The sequence below is a fragment of the Ambystoma mexicanum genome, chromosome 7q, assembly GCF_040938575.1.
Source record: "Ambystoma mexicanum isolate Mex_15411 chromosome 7q, UKY_AmexF1_1, whole genome shotgun sequence".
Classification (NCBI taxonomy): Eukaryota; Metazoa; Chordata; class Amphibia; order Caudata; family Ambystomatidae; genus Ambystoma; species Ambystoma mexicanum.
In genome coordinates this window covers 1035940049-1035967982 of record NC_090941.1, presented here as the reverse complement: position 1 = coordinate 1035967982, position 27934 = coordinate 1035940049, and the positions used below count along the sequence as shown (strand labels likewise).

General features: G+C 47.9%; 1 protein-coding gene across 2 annotated transcripts in view; it reads right to left on the bottom strand.

The window, feature by feature from the left end:
* Positions 1–27934, bottom strand: part of PGAP2 (post-GPI attachment to proteins 2) — a 241616-nt gene that overhangs the window by 104349 nt on the left and 109333 nt on the right. Inside the window, exon 4 of one of the 2 annotated variants that reach the window (XM_069640345.1) lies at positions 11083–11189. In XM_069640345.1, the coding sequence (XP_069496446.1) occupies positions 11083–11189 (107 nt within the window). The remainder of the gene's footprint in view (positions 1–11082; positions 11190–27934) is intronic. The other variant, XM_069640346.1, reaches the window with a different exon arrangement.

The window sequence follows — 27934 nt, the reverse complement described above, 5'->3', positions numbered from 1 at the left end:
GTGCACCGACTGACGCAGGTCTTCAATCTGGCTATGACCAGATAATAGGTAGTCAGGTACCTCATCAGGAACCAAACCTTCATCAGACCCTTCTTCCACCTCAGAAATATAATCCAGAGGTTGGAATAGGGGCACAGCAAAAGGGACAAACACATTGTGTGACTTGGCCAGAGCCTATTTTGGGGTTTCCACCGTTCTCCGGGGTACCACCGACAAAGCATCCTCGAAAGGCACCGATAGAATCAGCGTCGACTTCGAGCATTGCGCCGACGGCTTCAACGGCTTCGACACAGGCCTCGAGGGCGGTGCCCCGAGGGTGTCCTTCGATGACCTCGGCACCGATGGCCTCGATGGTTTCCTCGGAGCTGGAGCCTCAGCCTCGAGGGAACCTCTCGATGGACATGGCGCCGATGGCGTCGACATCTTCGAAGAAGACCTCACAGGCTCCAATGGTCTTGAGGGCGTCGAGGACCGGACCTGGAGCGTGCATGGCTAGAGCGATCCACCTTGTCCGATCAGGACCTTGAAGATTCCCGATGATTGCACCGACCACCCGAGCCCGAAGGCGTGCTAGTGGTGGCTCTAGCACGATCACGGCTGGCTTCTTTCGAAGGCACGGATGGACCGGAGCCCTGCGACTCAAAAATCGCCATAATTTCCTTACGAAATGCATCCCATTCCGCAGGAGAAGAATGCTTGCCGGGACAAGCAACCCCTCGTCGGGCAGAGTCCTCGGACGGGGAAGGCGACTGGTGACGGCACTTCTGCGAGTGCCTCGACGAGACAGAGGAATGGCGGGAACCACTCCGGGACCGAGACCCCCTGGACTTACGCCGATGATGCAGAGAGTCGCCCCTGGAATCGTCGGTGGAAAGTCCAGTGGACCTCGGCTTACGGGGTTTGGAAACCCTACCTACAGAAAGCTTCTTCTTCCGCTCCCGCAAGGCCTTCGATGTTAACGACTGGCACTCGTCACAACCGTCTGTGGCGTGGTCCTCACCGAGGCACCAGAGGCAGGCGTTGTGCGGGTCCGTAAGCGACATCTGGGAACCGCAGTCGCGACACTTCTTGAAACCAGACCGCGGGATGGAGGAAGATGAAGACATGATACACTTTTCACAAAACCAAGTTCGAAGAACCGATAGAACAAAAGAAACGAGGCGCGCCGAGATCTCCGAAGCGAACACGTTCGCGGAAAAACGGAACTGAGGCTACGGGCGTCGTGTATCCTACTTATAACATCCGGTGACATGGGCTCGACGGAGGCCCTCGAGGACAGCGTATCGACGTCATCAACGCAGGAAATTTTCCAAAGCAGCACAGCTGTGGTGATTACCTGTCATAGATATGGAATACGTCGGAGGAACCAATCCCCTCGAAACCTATATACCAGCCAAGTCTCTGCTAGAGCAAAAATCCAAGCTTCTAAAAGAAAAGACTGATAGGCTTAAATGAAAAAGATTTAAAACCTCTTGTGTTCCATATCATACATCTAACCCCATCGTTTGGACATTTTTCCGGTCAAGAGACATCACTTAATGCCCCTTCCTGGGAAACTTCCATACCCAAACATGGTGCTTGAACACTATTTATTTTATGCTTTTATAATAGTATTAACCATTACTTCAAAGTCATCCTTTTTAGTGTCATTGACCTTTCGTTTCACTTCTTGATTAGGTTTTGCACTTTTTCGTTTACCTTCAGTCTCCTCCACTTTAGAAAATGCATAGCCCATATCCAAAAAGTCTGCAGTGCATGCCAATATAAGCTCTGAAATAATCAGAGAATCTAAATGTATACGCGCCCAATTTTCTTCCGTGGATGAAGTTGGGATTTCTACCAGAGCAATGTCGTTAGATGAAATCATATCCAAATTAGGGTGCTGGTGGATCAGTTCCAGAACATTTCGCCTATCTCGAAATGGGATGTTCTTTGTAGCATATGGATCCATAATACACATTTTCCTTGTGTAGTTGGCTTTTAATTTAGATGGAGCAAACTGTGACTGTGCTTCCCTCTTTTGAGAATAAAACAAAGGTGCTGGCGCTGGCTCCTGTAGGGAATGCAAATCCGAATGCTACGGTTGGTCAATTGTAAAGATGGTTTGAGCATCATTCGCCGCATCTGCATGGATTAGGCAGGGTAACACTTTTGCAGACCAAGATTGATTAGTTAGCCAAGGATCAAGTACCTCCTGCCCATAGGATTGTTTCTGTTTAATGGCTGCATGATAGACCAAATGGAAATGGTTACGCGTCTCATTACAGGTAATCTGTTTAGAAGAGATCGGCTTCAGGGCTTGGAATCCTTTGGAATTCTTTTTTGGCAGTTTTTTGATCATATGTTTCTTCTTGTATGTACATTTCCTCCCTTTAGGAACTTGTTTGGGACTCACGTTTTCCAAACTGGTAATACACTCTCCCCACTATCTAATCTCCTGGGGGCTTTAGATTAGGTTACACATACCGCTCCTAGGGGGGTTTCCCATTTTTTTGCAACTCATGATGAGCATGTAACCAGGAACATTTGAGAGCACCACATCGACTAATTCCTTAAGGCCTTCTTTCATAATGTGTGGGCCTTTGAACATTGTATTACACATGGCAAACAAAGCTTTTAATATTCAAAGGCATTCTGAATCTCCAAGGACTGAAGTAGAAAACCTTGTATTGTTAGCCGGCAAAGATTGTACACACTTTCAGCTATTTTAGCTAAATCAGTGGATCTGGTGAGGTTAGTTCCCAGCACACTGTTAGCCATATCGTTAAGTCAATGGACAAAGGCAAACTCCCGGGACCAGCAGGATTTTTCTCATTTGCCAGCCCCAAGCATAAATTCAGAAGAGAATAGTCATTAATTGGCTCCAAATCAGATATTTCGGCAGTAGTAAGAGGCACAGTGATATTTATTCCTCCACTGATAGAGGGGCTGATTCACAATGAGCTGCCCTCTGTTTTAGGAAAGTAGTTCTCTTTTCTTAACGTATGCCTGGCTGGCCTCTCTTATCCCAAACTGTGTTCACAATTGCTAACACAGTGCCTTTTGTCACAAGCTTTCCTTTCTTTACCACAGTAGGGTTTTATGCTTTGTGTCAATCAATGCTTTCTTGCACGCCAACCTAACCGCGCTCCGTAACGGATAGTTTTTTTGGTGCTGCAGGCATAGAACTTCAAATCACACAATTGGCCATAAACAATGTACATCAGTATTTAATCCTTTACTACTTCGAAGGCAAAAAAACACAATTACTCCAATTCAATTCGCTTCCTATGGCAGCATAAATTACTTTCAAGCTCCTTAATCATATAAAAGAGCTAAGCAGTCTCAAAGCTGATGCTGGCAACAGAACATTCACCAGAACTCGCAGCTACGCACATGGCGTGTGCAAGTCTGTGATACATTTTTTTTATTATTCTTTATTCTCCAGCATGGGGTCTGGCATGGATTCACATGCTCATGAATATTCCCTGTCGTCAGGCTGGGAATCCTCGCTAAAGAAAAAAATCTGTTTCAGTTTCGTTTCTGAACTGTCTTTCTACCAATAACCAATCACTGGTCTCTGGGTCATACTGCCCCCAGCCAATGACTGCCTTCTACCTAAGCCCCTCCTCTGGCAGCCATCTTCAGATTTTTTGCGCATGTTCAAGTGTTGGGAGTCATCGTGCTATAGTTCTTGAGCTTTTACTGCCTTCTTGCGTTTTTCTTCGAAGAGTTTACTCTTATATTTTCGGCCAATCGAGCCTCAAGCTCAACCGATTCTTCTTCTGATCAACGGGGACCCGTTTTTGGAATTTTCTACGCCCCTCAAGGGCAGAATTTCATCACGTTTCCACTTCTCTGAGGATTCCGGAAGATTTGAGGCCTACCTCGTGGACATGGCCCAGGACAAGGGAAGCATGACGCTTACTGGATCCAAGCTGTTCAGGAGCTGCCCTGGCTGTGGGCTTCAGAACGTCTTCAAGGAGGATGAGCACTTGGTGCCTCTACTGCCTTCACGAAGGCAAAACACACGTGGAGAAGGACTGTGCGTTTTGCAAGAATATGTCCGAACGGACAATGAAGGATAGTCGGATTTGACTCACCAACTGGCTGGAAGGGAAGAGCCCAGCAGCAGGTGAGAAGAAGAAGAAACCTGAGCGGTCTTGTAAGACCTTTGAGGGAGCTGCGGCAACAGGGGCCCAACAAAAGGCTAAGCACCGCGAGTCCACGGGCACCGGGAGCGCCGAGCGGTCAGACTCCTCGCCTGCCAGGCAGGGCGCAGTGTCACCAACGCCATCAACCACGAGCCAATGAGCTGGCTCGGTGAAGAGGAAGTCGGAGAACCCGAGTAAGCTTCGGGAGAAGCCCTGGTCGATCCCGATGGAGACAGCGGAGGGGGAGCGAGGCAGTGACCCTCCCCCCAAGGTGAAGGCCTCAGGCACGCCCAAGGCGTGAAGGCCCTGATTCACCCAGCTAAGGCCTCAATCGAGGGAGTCGTAGCGGCCCTGGCGAAACCTACGAAGGCTTCCCCAGTGGAGGCGACTTCAGGGGCTAGAGTTTCCCTGCCACCCAGGAGGGAATCGTCTTTTCTACCCATCGAGAAGACCCCTGTGAAACCCCAGCAGGGAAAAGAGGAGGGGCACGGTAGCCATAACGGACTCGAATACCACCTCTGAGGATGAGTTGGGCAAGCGTCCAAAGGATCCTGGACAAGAAGTTCAAGGAATCCAAAGCCCACGGGAGGGATCCCGACTAGGCTGACGAGAAGAGCGACGGGGGAAGCCGATGAGGAAGATAGGGCCGCGGAGGATCCCGCACCCCAACCGTCGGTCCCGTTGCAGTCGGTACCCGTACCACAGAACAATTCAGGAGCTATCTTGATGTCTATACAGACCCTGTGCGCAGAGATGAGGACGAGGATGCCTTTACCCCCCACTGAGGACCCAGCGGAGCCTGGTCTGTCGGCGAGCCCGCCTAACAAGCGGAGGCGAGTCCATCCTCCTCCTCCCCTTCAGCCTGCACCCCATCCCCCCCGAGGGACGAGACGGGAACGGAGACGACGGGGACGGACGACAGTGGCGACGAGGTAATGGACCTCCCCTCACCATCTCCTCGGGCCTCCCCACCTGACCAGACTGGCTCCTTCCACACCCTGATCGCCAGGGCATCCGAGCTCTTCCAGCTCTGCCCTGAAGAACAGAAGAAGGAAGGTTTCCTCTACCAACGGCGGGAGGCCAAGAGGAAGACTGCCGTCCTCTCGATCCCGTTGCTGGACGACATCTGGGACGAGGGGCTTGCACTCCTGAAGAACCCGTCCACGGCACATGCCAGGAGAGACCGGTATGAGAAGAAATACTGGGTCCTGGATTCTGCCCCTATGCGTCTCAGGGCACAGCCGTCCCCAGATTCGGTGGTCTCTGCGGCGGCCAAGAAGAAGGCGGCGGGGGCGGCGGTATCTATTTCAACATCCCCACCGGACTGTGAGGGGAAGAAGCTGGACGCCATGGGACGATGTGTCATTTCGTGTGCAGCGACGACAAATAAAGCGGCCAACGCCCTCGCAATCGTGGCGCGCTACGACAGGGTGGTGTGGTTCAAGATCGCTCCTTTGCTGGACTTCCTTCCGGACGACAAGAGGGCCGAGGCCCTGGAAATCCTACAGGAGGGCGAAGTGGCGTCAGACCACGCCATCACAGTGGCCACGGACATCTAGACACCGGCTTTCGTCAGATGGGCAACGGTGTTTGTCTTCGCCGGCACGGTTGGCTCAAGGCCACCGACTTCCACCAAGACGTGCAGACCAAGGTTCTGGACATGCCCTTTGACGGGAACCACCTGTTCGGAAAGACTGTGGACGAATCACTACAGGCCATCAAGACGGACATCGAGACGGCTCGGGCCTTGGGTGTTATTCAACGACGACGGCCGTCCTTTCGGAACGCCGGAGTCAAGCAAGGTGCCTCCAAAGGATTTGGTGGCGGCTCCTCATCGTACCGCTAAGCAGCCCGCTCCTCGTCGCATGAGGCCTACAGAGGACGCGGCAAGACAGGAGGACCTCGTCGGCGTCGCCAAGGAGGCCAAGGCGGCAAGGCCGCGGTGAAGCAGGATTGAACCGACCGTGGCGTCAGGCACCCCGGTGAGCACCCCGGTGGGAGGCCAGCTGGCAAAATTCATCCGCGTGTGGAAGTCCATCTCCACCGACCATTGGGTGCTGGATGCCCTCTGCTGCGGGCACGCCCTGCAATTTGAAAAGGAGGTGCCCACGTATTCCACCCGTGGCCAGGAAGGAAAACCACGCCCCCCAACTGCTAATGGAGGTTCGGGCGATGCTAAGAAAGGGGGCCATCAAACTCGTCCCAAAGAGGCTCCGGGGCTCCGGAGCATACTCTCGATACTTTCTCGTCCTTAAAGAAGACCGGCGGTTGGAGGCCCACCCCAGACCTTCGTCGTCTAAACAAGTACATCAGGTCCCACAAGTTCCGGATGGTCACCCTCCAGCACGTGCTGGGACAGCTGGAGTAGGGCGACTTCCTATCGACGCTGGACTTGGGGGATGCCTACTTCCACATTCCCATTCTAAAAGGACAACAAAAATACCTGCGATTTGGGGTCCAAGGGCGACACTACCAGTTCAAGGCCCTGCCCTTCGGATTGAAGTCAGCACCCAGAGTGTTCACCAAGTGTCTAGCCCCAGTGGTGGCGCGGCTGCACCTGCAGGGGATCCACATCTACCCCTACCTAGACGATTGGCTCATCCGAGCAAAGTCAAAAGAGCTCGCCGTCGGTCACACAGCAAAGACCGTCCAGCTGCTCATGGATCTGGGGATCTCGATCAACTTGGTACTGTCGCAAGTCGCCCTGTTCTTGGGAGCCAGGCTCGACACAGTGGCACTATTGGCTTCGCGGTCGGAGGAAAGGATGAAGGCCATCCTGGCCGGGTTCAACGGCTGTTGACCCTGGACGTGGCCAGGGTGAGGTCCGTCAAGTCCCTACTCGGCATGATGTCCTCGTGCATCTACCTTGTACGCCTCTGCAGGCTGTGGATGCGACCTCTGCAAGAGTTCCTCGACGCCCGTTGGAGGCAAGCGACGGGCAGCTTCGAAGACAGGATACCACTCAACAAGACTTTCCACCAAGCGATCCGGTGGTGGGGCACCCGCACGCACCTAGCAGCGAGTATGGACTTCCAGACCCCGGTGCATCAGGAAACGGTGACGACGAACGCCTCCCTGGAGGCATGGGGAGCACACACCGGAGATATCCACGCAAGAGGCCTTTGGCTCCCGGAGGAGAGGTCACTACACATCAATGTCCTGGAGCTCCAAGTCGTGTTCTGGGCCAGGAGGTCGTTCCTCCCATAGCTCAAGGGCAAGGTGGTAAGGGTCTTCACCGACAACACCACCATGATGTTCTACATCCGGAAGCAAGGAGGCACCAGATCCCCAGCCCTGTCCAAGGAAGCAAAGGATCTGTGGCACTGGGCCGTCGCCCAGGGGATGTTTCTGGTACCGTTCCATCTGGCAGGGATAAAAAACACCATCGCAGACTCACTCAGCAGGGACCTACGCTCGTGCCACAAGTGGGAGCTGCGGCAGGATCAAGTGGATCTCCTATTCCGACAATGGGGTAATCCCCAGATCGACATATTTGTGACGGCGGCGAACACCAAGTGTCAGAGGTTCGCCAGCAGGTTCCCCCAGCTGGGGAGAATGGGCGATGCCTTCTCATTCCCCTGGGACGGCCTGTTTCTGTATGCGTTCCCACCGTTGCTGCTGCGTCTCATCAATCAACTCAGGCGGTCCCGGTGCAGGATGATCCTTGTTGCACCGGCCTGGCCAAGGCAGATTTAGTTCCCAGACCTTCTGGACATGTCAGCGTCCCCCCCAGCCAAACTGCCGTCGGACGCGTATCTTCTCGCCAGAGAGGGAGGCGCCATCCTCCACCACGACCCGGGGTCGCTGAACCTGCAGGCCTGGCTCCTGCAGCACTAGAATTCAAGGAGGTGCTTGCAAGGGCCAGGGCGCCTTCTACTCTCAAGTGTTATGGATACAAATGGAAGAGGTTCTCTGTCTGGTGCCGTGCACAGAAGATTAACCCTCTGCGGATTACGGCCCCTCAAGTACTGCCGTACTTGCTATCGCTGGCCAAGACGGGGCCGACACATGTCTCCATCAAGATCCATCTGGTGGCTATCTCCCGCTACACCAGAACTCTGTGGCGGTCTTCCCTATGGTCCATTCGCCTGGAGAAGGAGTTCATGAAGGGACTGTTCCGGTCGTTCCTGCCGGTGAAGGCTCCGGCCTCGGTGTGGGAGCTCAACGTGGTGCTGTCCAGGCTCATGGGGCCTCCATTCGAGCCGCTGCATTCGGCACCGTTGAGGTTCCCGTCATGGAAGACAGCATTTCTTGAGGCCATCACCTCTGCACGACGAGTGGAAGAGATCCAGGCCCTCTCCTGTAAATCGCCATACCTGGCATTCCACGCAAAGAGGGTTGTGCTGAGGACGCACCCCTCCTTTATGCCCAAGGTGCCATCGGACTTCCACCTCAACGAGCCCTTGGTGTTGCCTGTTTTCTTTCTGTCGCCTTTGTCGCCGGCTGAGAGGACTTTGCACTCGCTGGATGTGGCTAGAGCGCTGAAGTTCTACGTGAACCGCACAAAGAGTTTTCGGAAGACATCACAGCTGTTTGTGAACTTTGGAACTGTGAACCAGGGGAAGGACCTCTCGAAGGCCTCCATTTCCAGATGTCTCTCCGGCTGCATCATGCTCTGTCACTGGTTGGCGAACCGACCGTTGCCCGGCCGTCCGAGAGACCATTCGACCAGAGCGATCGCTGCTACCACAGCGTTCCTGTCTGGTGTGCCCCTGCTCGACATCTGCAGGGCTGCTACGTGGAGGTCAACGCACACCTTCACAAGATTTTACTGCGTCGACCGGGATTCCAAGGAGGAGTCCAGAGTCGGCCAAGCAGTGCTGCGCAACCTGTTCGCTTGAAGGTGAGCCTGGTGAGGAGGGAAGAGATGCTTAATGTTGAGTTGTTGTAATGCTTAATGTTGAGCCTTGCCACCTCCCGTGGTTGTGCATGTGTGTACTGCTATGTATTCTTATATTCATTAGCATGTGAATCCATGCCAGACCCCATGCTGGTGAGGGAACAAGTTACTTAACTGTAACTGTTGTTCTCCAGCATGGGTCTGGCATGGATTCACATGCAAACCCTCCTGCCTACCCTTCTGCGGCTCTTCTCCTGGGTCTACTGCCACTTTACGTGCTACCAAATCTGAAGATGGCTGCCAGAGGAGGGGCTTAGGTAGAGGGCAGTCATTGGCTGGGGGCAGTATGACCCAGAGACCAGTGATTGGTTATTGATAGAAAGACAGTTCAGAAACGAAACTGAAAGTGATTTTTTCTTTACCGAGGATTCCCAGCCTGACGACAAGAAAAATATTCATGAGCATGTGAATCCATGCCAGACCCATGCTGGAGAACAACAGTTACAGGGAAGTAATTTGTTCCTTGTGCATTTGGTTAAATAAATAAACTATACCTTAAGCACATAGATGAACAAACAAAATGTGAAACAAGAGAAGTATTTAGAAACAAGTCGTAAAAATCAGACACATTAAAGGCATTTACACATTTCCTTTTAACATAAAACTGAGACATTTCCACATGTTTCATGGTTTCTTCTGGCATACAACAGTTTAGAACTCTCAGATAGTATAAAAATTAAAGTTAAAATGACTGTAATAACGGATCAAGGCGTTCTATTCAGTAGCTCCCTCCATATATAATACGCAGCTGCAGTCTATGTGACAGACTCTGCACTATAAGTGTAGCTCCAGAACTGGTCTGTCTCTATGAATTCCAGACTGGAAATCATGATGCAATATCCCTTAGTGTATAGATCCAGCAAATTGGGACAGCAGGTGAGTAGATGGCGGGTGGTTTCAACTTCACCAGCACAAAATCGGCATATCCGGTCCTCAAAAGTCCAGCGGCCCAAGACCTCTCTGGTGGGGAGAATATTAAGACGCATATATGTAATAAATCTCCTAAGCCAGTAGTGACACGGCCTGACTAAATATGTGCGGGGCATATTACGTTTAAACCGGTCTTGAGAATTCAGCGAGGCTAGTCTTAGTGTGCGTTGTAGTTGCAGTGTAGATTGTAATTTGCAGCCCACACCTCCATGTGTCTCTTAAATTGTACCATTCCAGCGGGAGAGTCAATCAAATCTAATATTTCCACATTGATGTAATTCAGGAAATACATAGTAGTAGCTCCCAGGTCCTGGAGGTATAAGTTAGTAGTAGTATCTCCAGTGCAGTGTCTCGCAATCAGACCTTTCAGGGAGTTTCTTTTTAGATTAGCGGAAAGAAGAGAAATCAAGAATTTACATCGCAAGAGATACCATTGCGCTCTTAGCGAAGCAAGACCCAATTCCATTTGCAGAACTTCAATCGGAACCGAATTCGGGACCCCCAGTATGGAGCAAAGGATCTTAGCCTCCAGTGTCTCCAGCCATTTCCTTTTTGGCTCAGCAATGGCAACTGTGCTGTATAATATCCCCGGCACCACACTGGTTCAGTATATCGAGATCATGCCCTCGATATTGTAAAACAAACCCAATTAAATACATTACCCACTCCCAACCCCCATTACTTACCTTGCGGCGGCACACTTTGCTGTGTGCCGCCAACTCGCTGTGCACCTACAACGCCTGTTCCCATTCACTTCCGTGATCGGAAAGAGACGCCGCAGGGTCCTTTTCTATTTTTTTCTTCCTTTTACTGTATGCGAACGGCTGCGGGGGACACTCCCACAACCTCTGTTGACATTATAGTGAACAAGGTTGTGGGGGACACTCGCCCGCTTGCCCTTGTTCACTATAATGCCACCGAATAGGGGATTTGGCGAGATTTTCAGCCAAATCTCCCATTGGGTAATTTATTTTCAGTCATTTTAACTTTTCGGCTCAGAAGCCCTGGGTGCATCCCCATGTACAACGCTGCACTGCTTCCCAGATAGATTCATGCTTCATAAATCCCACATATACATTCATGCAAAAGAAGGAAATAGATAAGAGAATTTGACTGTACCTCAGAACTTACTGTGTTTTTCCCAGTCATCCGCCATAGGGCGCAGGTCAGGATCATGTGACCCAGAGAGAAGACCATGAACCCAATGAAAGCAAGCTCGTGGATACCTGCAGGAAAAAGACAAGAAGAATACTATTAACTGGAGAGCAAGGATGTGCTCGTATGGACCCAACATTTACGTACAAAGTACTGACAGACTGGGCGATACCACCTTCTCTTATGGGTGGGGGTGGGGGGTTCTCTCTGTACCATTGAGAGTATAAGGCAGTGCCTCCTACAACAACACCTAAAGGCTACGCCATACTGCGATCATACCATAAAAGCCTGCCTACGTGTACCACAGATTGTCCATGGAATAATCCTTACCTAACAAGGGCAATGGTATCCTGTTGTATAAAGCCTTGTTTAGAGTGTTTGCCCTATGCCCTGAAGAAGAGGCCCAGTGCGATTTCCTAGTGAAATGAGCAGAGACTTTGATAAAGAAGCAGTGACTGAACATACAAGTGACCGCAGCACATACTCCATACAGAGACAGAAACCTGGAAGCCAACCCCTCCCCTTAGGGACGCTTCATATAGGGCTCAGGATCTGGCTGACTTTCAAAAACACAAAACATATTTAACTGGAAGGCCGAAACACAGGAGTCGTCTCCATTTATGTCCCAGCTAAACAGGCTAGTTTTATTCCATCACAACATATAGGAAGGGAGCCTACATAGAGAGAATGTATTTCACACGGTCTTTATCCTGCAAAAAGGGAAACACCAGATTGAGCTTAACCCTGCCGGTGAGCACTGGATTGATGGTTATGTACCGAAGGGAAGACATGAGGTGGGGAAATGCCTGTGTTATTTGTTTCTCAGTACATACACGATTCATGTTTGAATGAGCTATGGACTATGTAAAATATTCAAGTGTAGCAATGCCGGCAACATAGCTCAGCTAGTCAAGTGCTTGGTCCAGTGTTCAGGACAAAGGACAAAGGTTCAACACTTGGCAGGGCCCATTCAGCCCTTTATCCTTTTGAGGGCAATACATTAAGTAACATTATATTGGATAATGATATTGATTACGGCGCTTAGAATTAGGAGTAAGCCAGCACAACCCACTATATAAACATGTACGATATTACCGTACTACATTGTTTACTCATTTCTGAACCCCTTAATTGTTCAATGTGTGGTGAGCGCACCACCTCATTGGATTATATGCCAGATAAAAATATAAATGCGTCAAAGGTCTCCCAAAAGTGCTGCCTCTTGTGCATACCTTCCATCCAGCGCTCCCACCCTCCCTGCTTCCCCTGCATGATCTACGTCCAGTGCTCCCAAAAACCCTGCCTCTTGTACATACCTTCCATCCAGTTTTCCCAACCTCCCGGCAGGGCGGGGGTCTATCCTCATGAAAGGACTCCTTCTTGGAGGGTTCTGTGAGAAACCAGAGGGTGTCTCACCCGCTAGTCCCGGGGGATCTCTCTCTCAGGTGGCCAGGGCACAGCCATCACCTTTTTTATCCAGAGCCTAGGGGAGTAACAGTCTGGGAGGATCCCCGGGGTGAAGTGTCTTCGGGGAGTGGGGGTGAGACAGCCGATGGTGAGACGCGGTATTCCCCCCTTTTTTTGTTCATCTACTCAACTTATTATGTAGGATTTTCCAAAGTCCCTACTGCCTGTCCCACTTTTTACACAAATACTGGGCCAAGGAAGAGGGTGACAGAGTAACCAGACTAACTCTCATATTACTGGACATGTCCTGTTAATCGGGTCAGGCAAACTCAGGCACTTTACACTAAGTGCATACACCTGATACCAGTTAGCTCTCCTCACATGAATAAAAGGCAACACCTAAAGACACACTATGACAAGACGGAACACGTGCACAAGCAGAACTTCCGGGATGAAGGAACACCTATTGGAGCACAGCAATGGACCAAGGGACGAGAGCAATGGGCGGAAAACCCCAAGGGTTACCTACTGGAGGTTGTTGCCTCTGACAGACCGCAAAAGACACATGGAAAAGGACAGATCCCACAAGTGAAGATTGCATTGTGTTTTAAGGGCGCCCGCGTCCCTCCAGGGTGAACGGCAGAATTGGGGGTGCAAGGCCAAGCCTGTAGTACTAACCTTTATTTATTTATTTATTTAAATTGGTAAAGCGCACTACATCCCAGGGGCATCGAGGCGCTGTTACAAGAATATGTCTTAGTTACAGGATTTAGGCTTGGCTCGTGGTTACAGTGAGCGGAGGCCAAGCATGGTAAGGTACATACATTCAACACTGGATGTTTGATAAAGAAGAGCAATCAGTTAATGCAGTTATACAAACAATAACGTTTTGACAGCTTTCCTAAATGCAGTGTAAGAGTCAATGTTTCAAATGTGTGGGGGGGAGGAAGTTCCAGTTGGATGCCCCTATGACCGGAAAGCTGGCTCCTCCAGCCCTGACCCTAAGGGTCTTGGGGATAGTTATCCTATTTAGGTAGGCCATTCTGGTAGGTCTGTCTGAGGTTGGTTTGGCAATCCTTTGTGAGAGGTACAGGGGAGCGGTGTCATGTAGACATGTGTGTGTGAGAGCAAGAGTTTTGAACATGATGCATTCCCCAACGGGAAGCCAGTGGACAAGCTTTCTAGTTGCAGAGACGTGGCCATGTTTGGAAATGCTGGTAGTTGCCCCAAGTGTGTTGTTTTTGGACCGTCTGAAGTTTTGCATTGTTAGAGGTAGTGCCAGCTAGAAGAGCATTGCAATAGTCCAGCCTGGACCCAATTATTGCTCTGGCTATGGTAATGCAGTTTTGTTTAGTTAGGAACGGTCTAGCTACTGTGATCAGTTTTGAATGGTAGGCCGCAGCAGATCAGAAGGCGTTTACTTGTCTATTCATAGAGACAGTCAAGATACACCCCCAAGGTTTTCACTGCCTGTGAGACTGTGATGGGAGTATTACCTACTGAGAAGGAGTTGTACTTTAGGTCAAGTTTCTTGAGCATTCCTGGTGAATCTATGAGTAGGATCTCCGTTTTTTCACTGTTAAGGCACAGCCAATTTTCCGCCATCCATGGTTTGAATCTCTGAGTAAATAGAATTGAGAGTTTTGCTGTCGGCTTCATGGTCGCCCGTGAGGGGGATGAGGATCTGCGTGTCATCAGCATAGTTGGTGTATTTGATGCCACGGCATGAACCTTGAATCGTGAATTGGAAATAGCAAAACAAGAAAGAGATGCACACAGCCGGTGAGTTGGCAAGCGAACTGAGAGACCGGTGTGTGTTAAAGTGAAGTAGCAACATTATATCGCAAGTGAAGGCTGCACGTGTGTGGATGAAACGCGAAGAAAGGCAGACCTGTGAATGAACTTTGCAGTAAAAGGCATCTGTGAGATCAGTGATAATAACAGAGTGGTCCGGCGAAAGGAAGTAGCCCATTCGAAAGACTCTGTGAAAGGTACATTGCATGAAGCTATAATGCAAACTTACAGTAAAAGTGAATAAAGCAAAAGTAAAAGCATGAAGTTTGAGTCAAAGTGGTCCTGCGCTGCTCTGTAAAAGAGCCTGCACATTCGAAAGTCTTCGCTATGCGAAAGGGGTCTGAGCCCGATTGAGGGAGACCCGAAATACAATAAGCTTGGTGAAGGGAGCCACGTGCAAGTTTGTGCTGAACTGTGACGTGAGAGGTCTGAGCCCAACAGAGGGGGACCTACATGAACTGTTTGCAGTAAGGTCCGAGCCCGGCAGAGGGGTACATTTGTGAACTTTGTGTTGAAGTCCAATTTTGAAAGTCAAGAAACATGCTTTAACATGGAAGGCCAGGCGGGCCTCCATCCACGGTTTGGAACTGCTTAGAGTGTTAGAAACCGAGCCAGAGTGCGTCATCCAACCTACAGGGACAACCTTACTCTGTGAGGTCTAACTTGAGGAGGAGAGCTGGTTCAACCACATTTATTCTTTTGCAGACAGATTGTTTTCTTTGCGTACATTTCTCCTTTTTGCACTTTTTGTACAAGAGATAGGACAGACATCAGGTTTTGTCAGCATAGGCTATTTTGATTTGACATCACTAGGACTGTTTTGTTTATTGTTTAATGGTCGAGATTACTCTTAGTTATAGGGCAAAGTAGGAGTTTCTCCAGCCCCAACATTTTCAATAAAGGTTTTACAAATTGTATCCATTGTGTCAGTGTCATACTTGTGATACCATGCCTCCCCTACAGTTCCCTCATGTATCTGGAAGCTGTTACAGCCGTGGGATCAGCATATAACTCAGGGTTTGGGAAACAGTTTTATTTTACAACACAAATCGGCTAAGGGCTTCAGATAGACTGGATAAACCAATGATGGGTTGTTCAAAATAATCAAAAGGGAGCACCCCCAGCTTGCTTGTAGACCGTGGTCATCAGTGCATCCTACTTCTCTCGGGAACCACCTCTTGGCGTCAAACAAATGTCACTCAGCCAATATGGGGTTTGAGCGTCTCCTGCCCTTCTTTCTTGGCATAGTTGGTTCTCTGCTCTGTCATTAATGTAGGATTCAGCGTTTTCTCTACGTCGTCCTACCTAGCAGCCAGGTTAAAGGGTCTGGGCTTGCCTCAGATTAAAGCAAAGATGGGTCAGGCTTTGCCAGACCTTTTTGGGTAGCTTTAACGGTGAGTCCCTGGGTGCTGACAGCTGCCTCCACTACAGTCGTTGCCATCACATGACCTCCAGACTACTGCTCAACTACCTGGACTAGTTCTCATTTTCCCTCTCTCAATCTCTCTCCGTCTCCTGACACCCTCTCGAAAGCCCTGCCACAGTCGGGCTGGCTTCAGCTCCCGTCTTACTTTTCATCTCCCCTGTGTAATTCTGTTCCATCAACCTTCTGTACTCTTGTCTCATTTCATGTTGCTTGGATTCACGCCTCCCTCAATCCCCCCTAACTGCCTTCTATGTCTTTCTGCACTTCTGGGAGTCCTCCTCCACTCTCCAAGCACCTCTGTAAGTCCCACTGAGTTCTCCCTGCTCCATTCTAGTCCCCTCTCCGAACCTCTCCACTCCTTTAACTCTCTTGCACAATCTACTCCCCTCTCCAGATCTCTTTGCTAGTCTCTCCTTCCTTCCACACTCATGTCTCCATCATCACCACTCTCCCGCTGCTCCACCTTCACTTACCTCCTACTCTCTGCCTTCTCCATTCTTACTTGCTCTTCTTTCGCACCTCTTTTTCGACATCAGTAATCAACTTCCTACCCCTCACTGGCTTTGCCTAGACCCTGCTTTTATAGACACAGACCTTCCTCCTGGGTCCACAATTGGTAGCCAGTAAAAATGTAGCCAACAAAAATGTAGTCAGTGAAAAAGTCGTGGTGAAAATACCTCTGCAGTTAAAAAGTTGGCAAGCAAAAAATAGTCACAAATGCAACTGAAATGTAGCCAAAAATCTAACCAAAAATGTAGTGCTGCTAGTGTAATCTTTAGGGTTTAGAGGGCTTGTGATTGTCTGGTTTAGGGTTATGATAGGGGTTAGAGGAAGTATAGGAGTTAGGGTTTAAGTAAATATGTTGAAGTTTGGTTGGTGGTTGTGTGGGCTACATTGACCCACTCAACAGAATTTCTTCATAACCAAGCTACGCTTCTGCAGTCAACAGCAAAATGGCTGTGCTGGCTCCTTGGGGCACCAGTGTGTCAAAACAGTGCCTTGCAGCGACAAAAGGATGGCTGCACCATCTTGCCAAGCACATATTGAGCAGGATGGAACAAGGGGGCACACTAAAAACGCCTGCCAGTATGTTCTTACATGTATAAAAGAAGGGGAGTGAAAAAGCAGCGCTGCTTTGCTACAAGCCCAAAGTTCCCATTGAAAAAGGGAAATATTTGCATGAAAAAATGATGCTGATCTGATGCTCTTTTCCTCTGATTCCTCACCACAATACTTTTATTAATGAGACCCTGCCATGCCCATTCACCTTCACATTGTTCTCCAGCAGACAAGAGCAGTATCCCTGAATGACAGGTTGTTCAGTTCTGGGAAAATAAAAAACTTCATTTTCAGCAGCACGGGAAACGCTTGACGTTTTGAATTACAAAGTCAAAGATAAATAATTCAAAGAAACTCCAGCTCTCTAGACCCATGTCAATTCTAGTGCATCTGTGTTTCAAACAAACTGCTGCCTACAAGAAACTAACTATGGATACAGAACAATGTGGGAAATTCAGATGGATCCTTTTTGAAAGGAAAATGCCAGCAGGCCTCACACCGTGTTTAAAGGTACTTTTGCAAATAAAGGAAAATACAGTTTTCAAAAGTGTATGTTGGATAAGGCCCTCCCCTTGTCTAGCAATGTAAAGGGGGTTGGTACTGTGAAACATATATGGGATGTTTTATTCAACAGGCTTGTTTTGATTCAGGACAAAATGAAATAAAATAAAGGAATTAAACTGCATTGGCTGGATTTTGCAAGCTCCAGAACAGGTTTTTCCTGCTGGCTAAGCTAAGGCTTCCCCCAAAAGGAAACACCATAAACTTCCAGGACACTTGGCTGATAATTACTAGGTTGGAAAACTTTGACTGACCAAGTCAAAGAAAGTTCACATACTCATCAGACTTTTGTGTGCAGAGGCCTCTTACAACAGAAATTCTGGGACACGAAGATGTGAAAAAGGAAATCACACCTCCCTGTGACTTCTACAAGAAGCTTCAAAGAATAACTCCAGGACAACCCTAGGATTAGGGGAGGGGGGTAGCCTGGAAAGGCATGACCATATTTGGAGGACAATTCTGACCATTTGGTTTAAACAGCTATTTTATTAAGAAACTCTTCAGATTATGCAGATTATGCAGGAATGTAAAAAGTTAACAGTTTTAATGTAATTTTGTGGGTTTTAATTTAAGACATTGTAGCATTCTCTGCCATATTGGGAACAGAAATGGCAGTAAAATGGGAATTCTAAGGAAAGTATACATGATGCCATTGCGAATTTCAATGCTGAGATGCCTAACGATAATCCACACACATGTATAATGTGATAGGATTTTAGGCTGAGTATTTCACACTAAAAATAACCAAAGATTATTAGAAGGGCAAAACAATGTCTTACAGACTGCAGAGTTGGACTGGCATGTTCTGCATAAAATATGTAACCTGCTCATGTAATTTGTTTAAATGCTACCACTGTACAAATGTGCCATTTATGTCAAAACTGGATTTTAGCAAAAGTAACTGTGGGAGGGTCTGGACATTGTAAAACTCACATCATGAATCTGATATCATGCCCTTGAAACCCAACCAGCTGAGAGCAAGGCATCAACCATTACCCCTGACCAATCAAGTTGTTTAGAGGCATGCTTAGCTAAGCCTGCCCTGATGTATAATTCGATGATGTCACCATGCTCTACAAAAAGGGTGGCTGACAAAACTCTGGACACACTCTTTCCTGAATTTCCTGCGCCTGCGTTCCTGATCTTCTACATTCATCTTGCCAGATTCCAGATCCCACTGCAAAGCCAAAGCATAGCTGATTCCAGATTCCACTGCAAAGCCAAAGCATGGCTGAATCCAGATTCCACTGCCAGGCCAAAGCATGGCTGATTCCAGATCCCACTGCAAAGCCAAAGCATAGCCTATTCCAGATCCCACTGCAAAGCTAAAGCATAGCCGATTCCAGATTCCACTGCCAGGCCAAAGCATAGCTGATTCCAGATGCCACTGCAAAGCCAAAGCATAGCTGATTCCACTGCAAGGCCAAAGCATTGGTGGTCCTATACCCAGCAAGGCCTCAATCAAGAGAATCACACTAAAATAAATCCCCTTAACCAAAGGGAAAAGCTGTGGTATTTTTTGGGAAGCATATTGAGACCAGACCGGCTTTTTGCCCACAAACTGCATGACCGCTGCAACCCTTCCATCCAGCTGTCCTTGTTATCCAGTGACCAGAACTTTGCCCAGCTGTCTTTTGCCAGGAGAGTCCGCTATCTGAACTGTGAGTATTTCCCCATCCCAGAGAAACACATAGTCTCCCCATCTTGACCCTTTTGTCGTTATTCCACTCTTTAAGCAATCCTACCCATACCATGGTAACTTGTTAAAACTGTTAGCAAGTCAAGGACAGGGTGCACAGAGAATTCTAAGTGCTAGCGCCATCTCTCGATTAATTCCGTCTTGTGTACATCATAAGTCCTTAGTCATATTTTGAGTAATCAAACTCATTTTCACATAAAGTTGAACGCTGGGGTGTCAAGCTTGCCGTCGCGAATCAACCTTGGATCTTACTGTGTCCTTCTTTAACAATATAGTCTTAATAATATAGTTTAAGTGAAACCTGTCCCATTTCTAAGCCGATTTTCTCTCTTCCACTGCTTTATTTTACCAAAAACAAACCTTCTATTTTGCAAATCTCATCCAGTTCTGTAGCCAGAGACCTCCTTTCACCTGTATATTGTCCCTGTGATATACATCTATCCCCCTGCCCAAGGACCGCATTCCAATTCAATGTTTTTGACTCATTTTTCGGAAAAAAACGTTTTGACATTTAAAGCTAAAAAAGTGTAAATGCAACTTTTCCACATGTAAATCCAGCTGCACTGTGTTTTCAATTTCAACCTGCTTTGTTAACTATATGCATTTGTGATACTTTGCCTGATGGTTGCTAGTGATATAACATACCTGATACTGTGATAAAACATATGCATAGCAGTATTTGAACACACATATAATTAATTATTTATCAAAATCCGAGTGTCACTTTAGGCCTTTGAAAACGTTTTTTTGCCTCCTATTTTGTGAGGGAAGGTCGGATTTTGATTCTGTTTGCTGCCTCTTATTCCTGAGTACCTGCTGCTTTCTTCCATACAGAATTTGATTATTTGTGGGTAGAGGGAATATTGCAGGGGGAAACCTTAACTTGGGTGCAATCTATCCTAATTCAAAAAGTGCTTCTATTCACGTGTGCTTTGGATATGTTCTACTAGAAGGTTAACCAAGTGCATTGCTTCCATTTCCATTGTCATTATCACCCCATTGGTGATTGCTGCCCCATATTAAAATGTGTGTGATTTTTGTGAATTTTTAAAATAAATCAACATTGTATTTTCACCAACCGGCCTGGTTCATGGTCCATTGTGACCCAGGGTATTTGTAAAAGGGGGTGCGAGACGGGTCGGGTATCGGCTCAATTTGAATTCATTAAAATTAAAGAAAAAGCATTCTTATTGAGCGCCACATCCCAGGATAAGACCAAGTGTCCTGGTCCGGTGTGTGACGCCCGATTGGAATCTTTAACAGTTGGGGTAGGTCAAATGTCAGGGTAAGTGTTATGGCATGGATTTCGGTATTAGGGATAGCGTGGTTGGAAAGGGCTGGTGATATTGGGGTAGGATAGATGTTAGGATAAACCTAGTTGTTAGGGTGAAAGTTGCAGTTAGGGTAAGGTTAATATTACAGAAATGGTTAGGGCAAGGGCTATGTAATTTGTGGCGAGCTGGTGATGGGGTTGCGGTTAGGTTCACTGTTCATTTTCTATTAATTTTGCATTCAGTACTATGCAAATAAAATGCTTTCGCCCGCTGAAGGGTTAGCTAAGGGTTGTAATTAGAGTTAGCGGAAGGTTTAGGAATGGAGTTAGGGTGATTGTAGAGTTTTCGTTAGAGGTTTGGGTCATATTAGGGTTATAGTCTTGGTCTTTTGTGTATTTAGAAATAGCTTTTTGGGCAACCTCATTACTGCAGCATTTTGACACTTTGCATTGCTTGCATTAAAAGAACAATTTGCTGACTACATTTTCACCTCGAAACCCACAAATGTGCTCAGTTGTGGTGTGCGGGAGCACTGAAGCCAGCAGATGGTTGCTCAAATTTGTATTGGTGGAGAGTGGGCGAAAGTGTTCCTTGGTATTCTTTGAACCAATGAACCAGTCTTCCTTCTCTATTTGAGGCAGTATCTACAAATCTTCTCTGGATGCGGAGAGTGTGGCGTGTGTTCCTTGGTGTTCGTGGAACCACTGAACTAGTCTGCTTTCCGTCTCTATTCGAGGCAGCATCTACAAAACATTCTCTCTGGACGCCGAGAGTTGCAGAGAATGTTGTGAGAGTGTTCCTTGGTGTTCCCTGGCTCTCGCTCAGGCTCCGGCTCCCTATGCCGATTCCACCTTCTGCAAGAGACGGGCAGCAAGTATATTTTGGAATATTTTGAGAAGAAAAGGAAAAGGCAGCGCTAAATTTTATTACATTTAAAAACTTTTTTTTTTTTTTAAAGAACATGGGTTCTCTCTACAAAACATTACATCAAAGGAATGATTGAATCACCCTCAATTTTTTTCGTCCATATCTGGAAAAGGAGTATTTAAGATAGAAGACTTATCCCAACAACAGTGATGTCTACCGAATGCGCGCTGGGAAACCCTTGCACTAGGCGACAAGTGTGACCAAGCGCAGATATAACACAACAATTGACACTAGGCAAAAAGATGAGTTTGCCCGTTTATTTGGCTCACCAATCCTTTTGAAAACTGCATTACCAACAAAGGATGCAGTCCTTTGGCAGGGGGATTCTGACCAACGAATGGAATATGAAAACTTAAATAAAATGCTTAAAGCAAAGACACAAATCCCAATAACTATAAAAGAAAATTCTTCCCACACACTACCTTCGACCTCACATTTATACCATACTTTAGAACAATGCAAGGCGCTAGATGGGACTAGGAGTATGGCGCCAAACTCAGATGGTAATCTTCTAGAAGAGACTACAGCTCTCGAAGATCATGACCGGACAGAAGCAGACATTTTGAAATTAGACCTCTCATTGACTGAAGACCAAGTTGACGCAAAGTAACAACACGTGCATTTGGGCCCCTTCGTGATAGATGAACAGCCGATTGATCCTGCCCCATTGGAAAAATCATCGACAAATCAACAACAGAAAGAAAATGCGGACAACATGGGAAATATTGAATTGGGATTTACTGCACAGCTTCCATTGCACATAACAGGATATTCAACAGATGGACAATATGAACTGAATGTGCAAACAATGGCAGTAATATATGGGCTTCAAAAACGGACTGCAGCTTCAGCAAAAGCATTGCCTATTAAGTGCAAGCTCAAGTCGCAAGACTAAGAAGACAAGACAAGATATGACCAGGTCTTATTCACTGAGAAACCATACTCCAATATATCGTTGGTGAACACAGAATTAAGCAGGATGAAATAAAATCTTCAGGACATTGATAGAGATAAAAACTTAAGAAACCCTAACAGTAGCGACTTGGAAAACCAGGTGGAGCATGAACAAGCGACTGAACACCCTGTACATATTACAATGGAAAGGAGAAGCATGAACTTGCACGAGGTCAAGACTCTAGTATCTATTTTGTCACCATCTTCTCTTGATGATTCAGTCTTCTCCCCCTATAATGCCAATGATAGACAAAATCCTTTGAACTCAACTCATTTTCAAAAACACTGCGCTAAACATCTTGTTTACTCCATTTCTTAAACTGTACGAAGTTATTAATGAGAACCATAAGGAAGGATCAAGCAACCCTTAGCAATGATCCATTCAAAGTTAATATTTGTGGAAATGTATATAACCTCACTTCAATCACAAGTCGATCAGGAAGCAGCAAATTCAGCCCAACTGCAAAAAAAGCAACAAGAATCTCAATGCAGAGAGTTCGGGCAAGAAGCTTTTACTTGGAACGCTCCTGGAAATTCTAAAAGATTGTCAAAATGTAAACAATCAGAAAGGTCTATAAAAATAACTGGCAAGCTCCACTTTCAGCTATTTTATTGCAGAATACACCTGGAATCCTCTCTTTGGGTATTGCTATTAATAAAGACGCGACAAGATTAAAGACACAGCAAGATTAGAAACTGCTTCCATCACCTGAACAAAAACGCCATTAAATTAACAGGACCTCTTACTAGTTCTGGCATAAACTAAGGAAAAGGAGTAACAGCAGTCTATTACACCAACGATGCTGGAAGTCCTTACAGTTTCAAAAGAGGATAACTCCTATCCTATTTTTCAAAATAGGGAAAAGAGGAAGCCCACTGACAAACACATAATTGAAATCAACCAAGGGAAGAAAAAGACAAACCTCCCACAACAAAAAAAGCCGAAATCCAATGGCTCCTGATCTTTTTTCGAAACATCTCATTCCCTTTAACAGCAGCAAGGGCCGCAACGAAGTGGGTGAACAAAGAATCATCTACTAAAGATGAAACGCATGACCCTTCTACAGATGTTTCTTCTCCTACACTCATGGTATTGGAGGAGAGGATTGTGGAAGAGCAAGCAGACCCAGATGAAGTGGATATGACATATTTTTCAACATATTCAATAGAAAATGAAGGACAAACTTGAGAACAACCAAGACCCTAATGAAAATGTATATGAGGAAAAAAAATTGATTTTGTGGAAAAGTCGTACGAGTATACGAGGAGGGTTGTGGAACCCTCCAGTCCCTTTTTGACTTGACAGGAAAGCGTAATATTGCTGATAATAAATATAAACAGAAGATCAAAGAACCAGGGCAATTAAATGAGACCCGCAAAAATATAGAGCAACAGGATGCAGCAGGAAATAGGGAAGATGGTGAGAGCCAAGCAAACTTTCCTTCTAATAGATCAACAAAAATATGAAAAGGACAGAAGAAAGGAAACGCTCAATAAGGAATGAGAATTCCAGAATCATTATCGAGACACATCCTCAAGAGATCTATGGACATGAATTCATAAATTGAAAAAAACCAGAGGGATAACCTCTCATTCTTGAGATATGATAATGCAAATCACACAATACCTAAGAAAATAAAGAAGAGGCAATTGCCTACAATTGTATCGCCTACTGCCATCAGATGACAGCTTGATTTTGAATCGCCATACTGTCCTTAGATTACTCAACCATATCCCTATATATCGCTGTGTGAACACAGAGGATATCAGAACGGTGGAATTCCCCAACTAGGCTTACACAGACAAGGTAATCCTTCACCTAAACTCAAACGCAATAAAAACATGCTTGCTGGAAATGGCTCACCTCCATCTTCACCTGGGCTTTGAACTGTTGGAGGAAACACGTAGGAGACCGACTAAAACGAGTATCACAGATAGGAGAAGGTTTAAGTTACTTACCTGTAACTATTGTTAGCCAGCATGGGTCTGGCATGGATTCACATGCTCATGAATATTCCCTGTCGTTAGGCTGGGAATCCGTGATAAAAGAAAAGACCGTTTCACTTTCACTCAAAAACTGTATTTCTCCAGTAAACCAATCACTGTCCTCTGGGTCATACTGCCCCAATCCAATGACAGTCCTCTCCCTAAGCCCCTCCTCTGGCAGCCATCTTCAGATTTGTTAAGCACGTAAAGCGGCAGTATGACCAAGAAGAGCTGCAGAGGGGTCGGAGGGAGGGTTTGCATGTGTATGCAGGTAAGTAACTTAAACCTTCTCCAACATTGGGTCTGTCATGGATTCACATGCTCATAAATAACAAATACATAGCACGGGAGGAGACAAGGCTCAACAGAAACAATTAACTCTTACCTCTGGAACAGACTTACCTCAAGCAAATAGGTTGCACAGTACTGCTTCGTCGACTCTGGACTCCTCCCTAGAATCCCTGTCAACGCAGTAGAACCTTGTGAATGTGTGCGTGGACCTCCACGTAGCAGCCCTGCAGATGTCCAGCAGGGGCACACCAGACAGAAACGCCGTCGTTGCAGCGATCACTCTGGTGGAGTGGACTCTCAGACAGCCGGGCAGCAGTCGCTGCGCCAACTGATGACAGTGCATGATTCAGCCGGAGAACCACATTGAAATGGAAGGGACAAGGCCTTCTCATGGTTCAAAGGGCCAAAGTTCATGAATAGTTGTGAAGTCTTCCGAAAACCCTTTGTGCGTGTCACATAGAACTTCAGAGCACGAGCAACGTCCAGAGAGTGCAAGGCCCTTTCAGCTGGTGACAAAGGTTTCTGGAAGAAAACAGGTAACACAAAAGGTTCATTGAGGTGGAATTCTGATGGAACATTCTGCATGAACCAGGGTACGCAGTACCACCCTGGATTTGTGGAAAGTCAGATAGGGTTGATTGCATGATAGGGCTGGATCTCACCTACCCTCCTGGCACAGGTGATGGCCACAAGGTAAGCCATTTTCCATGAGAGGAACTTGAGTGGGGCCTGATGCATAGACTCAAAGCCTTGTCAGAACCATGTTGAGTTCCCACGCCAGGGCAGGAGCCTTCACTGGCGCGAAAGATCAAAAAAGTCCTCTGAGAAACTCCTTGACAAATCGGTGGGACCAAAGTGAAGATCTTCCAGGAGACCTGGTGTAGTGGGGGATAGCCACCAGATGTACCTTGGTAGAGGTGTGTGCCATTCCAGCTTTGGCCAAGGATAGCAAGTATGGAAGATTCTTCGGGGCCGTGACCCTCAGAGGGGTAATCTTCTGAGACCGGCACCATGTAGCGAAGTGCTTCCACTTGTGACCGTAGCACTTCAAAGCAGACGACGCCCAGGCCTTGGCAAGGACCTGTCTGCAGTCCACAGGCAACTCATATTCTCCAAACTCTAGGGCTGCAGGAGCCAAGCCCTCAGGTTCAGCGATCCTGGGTCGTGATGAAGGATTGTGCCTCTTTCTCTGGCGAGAAGATCCAGAAGCACTGGTAGTTTGATCGGAGGTGACGGTGATTGACTGACTGACTGAAAATGTCTGGATACGAGATCTGCCTCGGCCATACCGGGGCGATGAGTATCATCTTGCATGGGCACTGTCTGAGTGTGTTGACTCGTAGCTGGAGAGGGAACAGAGGGAATGCGTTAAGGAACAGCCCTTCGCACAGGAAGGAGAACGCGTGCCCCAGGCTCCTCAGCTGGTGGAACCTGCTGGCAAATTTCTGGCACTTGGATTTCACCTCTGTAGCAAACAGATCTATCTGGGGCCTGCCCCATTTGATGGACAGGTGGTCCACCTGATCCTGACGAAGCTCCCACTCGTGGCAGGCGCAAAGTTCCCTGCTGAGGGAGTCTGCAATGGTGTCTTTGACTTCCGCCAGGTGGAGAGGGACGAGGAACATCCCAGGTCCAACAGCCAAGCGCCACAAGTCCTGCACTTCTTTGGCGAGCGCTGGGTAATCGAGTGCCCCCCTGCTTCCTGATGTAGAACATGGTGGTGGAGTTGTCCGTAAACATCCTCACCACCTTGCCTTTCAGAAACGTGGGAACGACTTGAGGGCCCAGAACACTGTCAGTAGCTCCAGGATGTTGATATGAAGATCTTTCTCATCGGGCAGCCACAGGCCTCTGGACTGTAGATGTCCGGTGTGCGCTCCTCATCCCTCTAGGGAGGCCATACTATTGCCTGACAGATCGCGCCGTCGAAGCTTCCCGATACCTGTATCCAGCGGGCATCCAGGAAATCCTGAAGGGGTCGCATTTGCAACCTGCAGAGCCGGACGAGGTAGATGCAAGATGACATCGTGCCCAGTAACGACTTGATGGCCGCCTTTGCCGACAACAGCCGTTGCACCTTTCCTTGAATTGCAGCTATCCTCTCCTCAGAGGGCAACACCAGGCAAGACACTGTATTGAGTCTCGCGCCTAGGAACAGCACATTCTGTGATGGCATTAAGCAGGACTTTGGATAGTTGACTGAGAATCCCAGATCAGTTAGTTGCCGGACGGTCGCCTCTGTGTGTCTGTCAGCCAGCTCCCACGAGCAGGCGCGAATCAGCCAGTCGTCCAGGTACGGGTATACGTGTATGCCCAGTAGAAGTAGATGGGCAGCCACTGGTGCCAGGCATTTTGTGAACACTCTGGGGGCCGACTTCAAGCCGAAAGGTAGAGCTTTGAACTGGTAATACTATCCCTGCACCACGAAACAGACATTTCCGATATTTCTTGTGAATGGGGACGTGGAAGTAGGTGTCCTCCAGGTCCAATGACATCAAGATGTTCCTCTTTCCAGTTGGCCGAGAACGTGTTGCAACTTGACAATCCTGAATATTTAGTATTTGTTCAGATGTCCAAGTCTAGGATGGGCCTCCAGCCCTCTGTCTTCTTTCGGACCAGAAAGTATCTGGAATAGACCGGAGCCGCTGGGGAATAAGCTCTATCGCCCCTTTTCGCAGCATGGACCCTACCACTTCCAAAAACTGAGGGATGTGCTGCTCCTGACGGGTAACCGCAGCGATCCACGAACACCTGCTTTGAAACTCCAGGATGTGTCCTTGGGTGAGAGCGTCCAGCACCCATATGTCGGTGGTGATCTTTCTCCACTCGCTGACGAACTTCGCCAGCCAGCCTCCCACTGGGTTGATGGAGTGGGGGATGACAACCCGCTCGCTTCAGAGCTGGCGCCCTGCCCTGCGGGCGACGGCCACGCTCCCCTCCGCTGCCTGGGATCGACCTGTGTAGGCTTCCTGAGTTGTGGATCTGGAAGGCTGACTGTACAATATGGAGAAACCGTTTAAAGACCTGCTCGACTTTCCCCTGGAGGAGCAAAAAGAAGAGCGGTGCTGCTGTAGAGCGCCCAGGCAACGGACGTCTCTGTATCCATTTTGATGGCCTGAAGGGACTCTGCAACTACCTTCCCAAATAGGAGCTCTCCGTCGAAAGGCATGTTCAGCACCTTTGCTTCCTGATGGAAACTCGTGGCTTTCATCCAACCTTGGCGACAAAGGCAGACACTCTTCCCCATTTGCCAGAACCATGTGTCAATGACATCCAATACCACTGTGATGGCATGATCAGGTGCCACTTCCCCTTTCTGAAAGAGAGCGACTGCCTCCATCTTCTTATCGTCTGTCGTACCTGGCCAGGATTGCCAGTGTGTTTCACGCCTTGATAGGGGAGGCTGTGGTGTAAATCACCTTCTTTCCCATGGCGACC